The sequence below is a fragment of the Sciurus carolinensis genome, chromosome 10 (assembly GCF_902686445.1).
Source record: "Sciurus carolinensis chromosome 10, mSciCar1.2, whole genome shotgun sequence".
Classification (NCBI taxonomy): Eukaryota; Metazoa; Chordata; class Mammalia; order Rodentia; family Sciuridae; genus Sciurus; species Sciurus carolinensis.
Genome location: NC_062222.1, coordinates 86,094,399 through 86,100,398, shown reverse-complemented (window position 1 = coordinate 86,100,398; position 6,000 = coordinate 86,094,399). Strand labels below are relative to the sequence as shown.

The following is a 6,000-nucleotide window of genomic DNA, read 5'->3' as shown; positions in this document are numbered from 1 at the left end:
TGTGCTAGGAAACTAAGTAGAGGATACCCACTAGGGTTACTCAAGGGTTAAAATCACTGTGGTTATAACTTAAGATTGTTGCAATCATGGCAAGTTGAATCCACACAGTCTTTATGACATCCAGGTTCAATTTTTTGGCAAGATTACTTTGTAGATAGTATATGTACTTCTATCAGGAGGAAGATAGCATCTGATTGACTTTGTTCTATTAATAAGCAGCTGGCACAGTGGGTATGTCATTAATCCCAGGGACTCAGGAGGTTGAGGTAGGAGAATCCCAAGTAGGAGGCCAGTCTCAGGATCTTAGTGACAGACCCTGTCCCAAAATAAAAAATAAAAAGTGACCCAGTGATAACATCCCAGTACCTCCCCCAAACTGCATTAATCTTTTTATTTCATTGATGTTTGTAAAATGGTAACGTCCTAGTTGTTACTGCTTTGCTCTGACCAGGTATTAGCTGTAATGCTTCAATCACTTCTCATCAACGACCTGCTTGATAACCCTGAAATATGGTTCTACTTTATTTTAAACTTTTGTTTCTTTCATAGAATTCACAATTTTAAATGTTTACTTATACCTTGCCTCTAACTAGATTGTAAACTAAGCTTCCGTGAGGGCAGAGAACAGATCATTTTTTAAAACTATGTATATATAATATATATTATATACATAATACAGATCAGAAATGAATATTTGGGAATAACTAGAAACTTAATAGTTGAATGAGAACATCACATAACATTGTTTTTAATTCAGTCTCTTCTTACCTAACCTTTCAAAGCCTGCCAGCTCCTCCACTAAGAGTTTCGGGTGGGAAGTTCTGCATCACTAGGGAGTATGCAGCACAACACCCTGTCCGTAAACAACCTGGCGACTAACATTACTAGAAATAAGGCAGGTTCGGGGACATCCGGGCTGCGGAGGGCGGGGCGACGTGCTGACGCCACGCCACGCTCCCTTACCGTCCAGCCTCTGCGGCCCTGTCCGCACTGTGACGTTTCCAAAGAGGAACGGAGCGTAAACAGCGCAGGGCATTTCGGGAGCGGGATTGTTTCACGCAGGAAGCAGGCTCCATTTTAGCGCCGCCCGCCGTCGCCATCTGTTTCTCTTCCCACCCCCTTACCCCGCCCGTATCTGAGCCCCAACGGGAAGGCTGGGCCTAGGCCGTCGGAGGCTGGAAAAAGGGAAGGGGATAAGGGAGGAAGGAAAGAAGAGGGAAGAAAGGGTGAGTCGAGGAGGGTGAGTGGTAGCGGCCAAGTGCGAAGCACGCAGCTCGTTGGACGGACTGACGGACGGGCTCGTGCGACTGCTGCCGCGGCTGCGGCGCCCGCGTGAGTCGCGTCCCGGCGGCGGTGGCGGTAGCGGCGGCGGCAGCAGCGGAAGCCGGAGGGGAGCAATGGCGGCCGACAGCCGGGAGGAGAAAGGTTAGTGCGGAGAAAGGTGACGGGCGGAGGCGGGGTCGGGAGTGTAGTGCTGGAGCGGTGGTCCTGGTGCCCGGCGGGGTGGGGATTTAGCCCGTCTGGCGCGGTGTTGGTCACCCCCCCCCCCCACCGAGACACTTGGACTCATTGGCGGAGAACCAGGCCTGCCCTTTCGTCCTCAGTCTCCATATGGCCTAACATTTCATCTCGCATAGGGTTTTTCTTTGATCCAGATTCCGCTCCTGACTTTCCATTTAGCTGTCTTGGGAGTGGCTGAGCGAGGACTTGTTCTGAGTTGCAGGCCCCTGGGCTTATTTCCTGGTAGGATTATGCGGATGTAATGCGTATTTTCAGAACAACGTTTTTGTTAGACCAAATTTCGTAAACCCTTAATGCCACAGTCAACGCTGGTAGTCTAGTTAAGTGAGAGTGTTTAAGAGGTACAGGTGGATTGTTAACCTCGAGAAATATCTACAAATAACTTCTGGCTGTTACTGTTAAATAGGGGAAGTGGCAAGAATAGGCCGTTTTGTTCATAGTTTTATTTTTTAAAGAATTATGCTTGAAAATATAATTATGTGACTCTTAGGCCTTTCAAAAAAAAAAAAAAAGCACCCTGGCAGCTATTCTGCTAGAAACGTGCATATCTTCTAGGGAGGGTACAACCAGGAGCAAGTACTTGCAAGTTATGGAGAGTTGGAGGGACAAAATGGATGAACCAATGTTGGATGAATACCTGTGTGCAGAGTGGTCTAGGTTGGCTACTGCCTTAACATCATTTTCTACCGTTAGATTACCTTGTTAGCCTTGGAACAATTCTAGGTCATGAAAACATCATGGAGTTGCTGCACTGTATTTCTCAAGTCTCTTATGTGTGGCTAGCTATTTTGAGCTGGGAATTTTTTAAGTGGGTTCTGGAATCAGTTTGCATTAGGCCTGTGATCCTCCTAAATTTTTTCTGGTTGCTGGCTCAGGAAAGTCTTTGTTTCAGTGAATGACTCTGTGCTAAGAGTAAGCTTGGGAGGTGGAGTTGATGGGAGTTATGTTTAAGATAATGACCTTGTCCTAAACCAGTTTGTTGATTAGATTATAGCGGTTTGATTTTTATTTTTTCTATCTTGAAATTTCCTGAAGTTTCCCCCTTTCTTGAGAAATTCAGAAGAATGTGAACATGGAGGTATGAATGTTATTGAGTAAAGGAAACTTCTTTTTAAGTGAGATGATGTTAAACAACAAGAATTTCATTCAACATTTGATGGCCAGGGTGTAATTTATGAGCTACATGTATGGGTGGTTTGGTGGTTGTGGTAGACCAGATGAACCAGACACAAAAATGAGTAAAATTGTCTGTTAAGATGAAGATACTTACAGTCATAGTGGAGAGAGTAATGCACATTGAAGAAGAAAAATGATATTGACTTAAAAATTTTACTTTAGAAATGGATTTAGTGATGAGGTCAGTCAGAATAAATGAGAAGTAGTATTATTGAGAAGTAGTAATGTTACCTATCAGTAATACTTGGGATGACTTTCCACCTTTTGGAAAGGTTTTTTGCCTGGTGTTTTTATCAGTGTTTTGTTTTGTTTTTTTTTTAAACTTAATTTCCATAACTGAACTCTGTTTTTAAGATTCTGATATGTGCTTATATTTACAGTTTAAAACAAAGATTATTTCTGAATAACATAAATTTAGCACATACTTATGGAAGTGACATTTAATTTTTGAAGGGTTCTAATCTACATCACGTATCACTTGATCATTGTTATGCACAGAATTATAAAGGATCAGTATTTGACTCATTTCTTAAACAAGGAAAAGTGGGAATATAAGTACTTTAGTGTCATCAGTTAACTTCTACAAAACATTAGAAATTTTATAAATATTAACCCCGTAAGAATCTTGGTAACACTACAAACTTTGAGTCCCTTAAGATTCCACAAATCATGTAAAATTTGAATTGAAAAATGAGTGTAAGTTGCAGAAATTTGTAGTAATTGTATTATTTATGGAACGTTAAGAAGATTATTGTAGAGTTCTTGAAATACTGAGCTTTGTGCATTAGCTATGTAATAAACATTAATTTCTGTAATGCTTCTATGATACTCCTACCTAGAAGCTGAATCCTACATAACTGGACATATTGCCAGTTCCCTGTGATTCCTGTGGTAGTTATTTGTCAAAAAAGTGGATTTGAAAGATGTTGCAATGTGTTAATCAACGGTAAATAAGTTTTTCTGTATTAGGAGAAAATACACATCTTTTCTTTTACCATAAACATCTTGTTTTATTGCTTATGCTCTTACAGAGTTCTCTGTAAAGAGCATTATAAAAATATGAACCAAAATGTATATGCCCTTACACTTTCTAAAGTAACAAGTGTTCCACATTACTAGACTAGAAGCTCCAAGAGGGCAAGAAGTATGTTTTTAATGTTTGCCAGGAACCTTTTGTGCAGTAATTGTGCCTCCATGCTTAAATATTTGAGTGATTGGACTTCATTAATAAATGACTAGTTAAACCAGTTCAGTAGTGCATACCTGTAATCCCTGTGACCTGGGAGGCTGAGGCAGGAGGATTGCAATTCAAGGCCAGCCTGGGCAACTTAGAACCAAACCCAATCTCAAAATAAAACTTGGAGAGGGGAAGTCTGGGGATGTGGGTGAGTGGTAGAGCACCCGTGGGTTCAATCTCTGATTCCACAAAGGGGAAAAAAAAAATGGCTAGTTATATGATGTGTGAAATATAAAGCCCAAAGCTGAGAGTTTGTTACAGACATAAACACACAAGCATGCATCTTACGTTGTTAAACACACACATATATACATACCTGGCCTTCACTATTTAAGTCCTTACAGTTGCCTTTCCAATTCTCTAGTTAGGGCTCCAAAACATCATACTCTATGTAACTGATATCTGTTTTTATTCCACGTAAAATAGAAGTAACATGGAAAATTAAGAATATAATCCTTAAACTTCAGTTGACCTGTTTTGGAAGGTAGAAAATTTGAATGGGATGGAGAATCCAAGTCCATACTTCATTTAGAAGAATGATAGTTTTGAATGACAAAAAGGTATTTGAGAAACAAATGTAAAATGTACTTTGCAAGATAATAAAAGGAGAGGTTCCAGGAAAACTTGCTCCATTGCCAAATCCCACTGAAACTATGTAAGTAAACTGAAGTTTAAAAAAGTAGTGTGCTTTGGTGCATGTGTTGGTAAACAAAATGTGTAGTGTATTTAACCTCTTTCTTTAAAATTTCAGTCTAAGCTGCCGCCCCCAAAACCCCATTTTATAACGTATAAGCTTCCATGGTTAGAAAAATGACTTTGTCTCAGATAAAGGTTGATTTTCTACACTTTAAGTTAAAATTTTTGTCTTTTTTGGGCTAGGAATTTCAAGATTAAGCTAAATTTCTGGTATAATGGAGAATGCATTGAGTATGAATTCAGAGTTGAGAGGTTTTGTAGCCTTAGAGGCTACACTACTTTGAAAACCAGTTCACATATTTACCTAAAACAAAAATCCCACAATTAAGCAACAGAAAATTTAGCCTTTTTACTTTTAACATCATTTCAACCTTTTAACAAACTAAAAACAATGGTTTTTGTTCTTATTTCCTTGTTTTACTTCCTATACCTGGAAACCAATGTCTTCATCTCAAGCAGTTTGTGGAATTAGCCAAGCTTGAGCTAGCTTGTATCAGTAAATATAATGCAGTTCATAAGCATAAGGTACTGTGAATGTAAACATTAAAGCTAGCAGTCTACTTTTTAAAAAAAAATTGGAACAACATTTTAATTTGGTTAACTTATTTATTGCACTACTGGGGATTGACCCCAAAGGCACTTTACCACTGAGCTACAACCCCAGTCCTATTTTCAAGGCAGGGCTTAGACTTGTCTCAAACTTAAGGTGCTCTTGTTTCAGTTTGCTGAGTTACCAGGATTAAAGGCATATACCACCTCACCTGATTGAGGCAATATTTAAAAGTCAGGTAATTCTAAATAAAAATTTGGACTTGGTATTACAATTGAAAAATGTGGAAGATGTGACAGTAGTGCTTGCATTCTGTCAGCACAGGAGATCCACTGGAATAGAATTGTCTGCTTGAGCCTTCCGACACTCTTACAAAGTAGTCATTAGCCCCAAAATAACATTTTAGTCAAAAGTGGACCTCATATATGATGATGGATCCTTAATATTTTATCAACTAATGATGTTGTACCTTCCTTAGTCTGTGAAGATAGACACTTCTGCCAGCAGTAAGAAAGTGCACACCCTCCCCCCCTTTGAACCTGGATAGGCTTTTATAATTACCTCTGTGACTAAAATACTGTTCTAAGTGTTGTTGGGATCTGCCTGGTCTTTTCTGTGTTGGAACACAGACATTTAGATCCTGAAACCACCATGTAAGAGATACCCCTACCCTAAAGCTGCCATAATGAAGTTGCTATGGGGTGAGAAATGCTGTCCTAGTGTTTTGAGTCTTCCAGCCCAGACCCTAGCCAGACATGTGAATGAGCAAGTCTTCTAGGCCCAGTCATCTGACTGCAAGCACATGAGAGAACCCTAGTTG

At 39.9% G+C, this 6,000-nt stretch overlaps 1 protein-coding gene across 4 annotated transcripts in view; it reads left to right on the top strand.

The window, feature by feature from the left end:
• The first annotated feature begins 1,037 nt into the window (after positions 1-1,037).
• Positions 1,038-6,000, top strand: part of Ythdc1 (YTH N6-methyladenosine RNA binding protein C1) — a 31,387-nt gene continuing 26,424 nt past the window's right edge. For 3 of the 4 annotated variants that reach the window (XM_047566427.1, XM_047566426.1, XM_047566424.1), the window contains exon 1: positions 1,038-1,425. In XM_047566427.1, coding sequence (XP_047422383.1) covers positions 1,398-1,425 — 28 coding nt within the window. In that variant the 5' untranslated portion in view covers positions 1,038-1,397. The remainder of the gene's footprint in view (positions 1,426-6,000) is intronic. The other variant, XM_047566425.1, reaches the window with a different exon arrangement.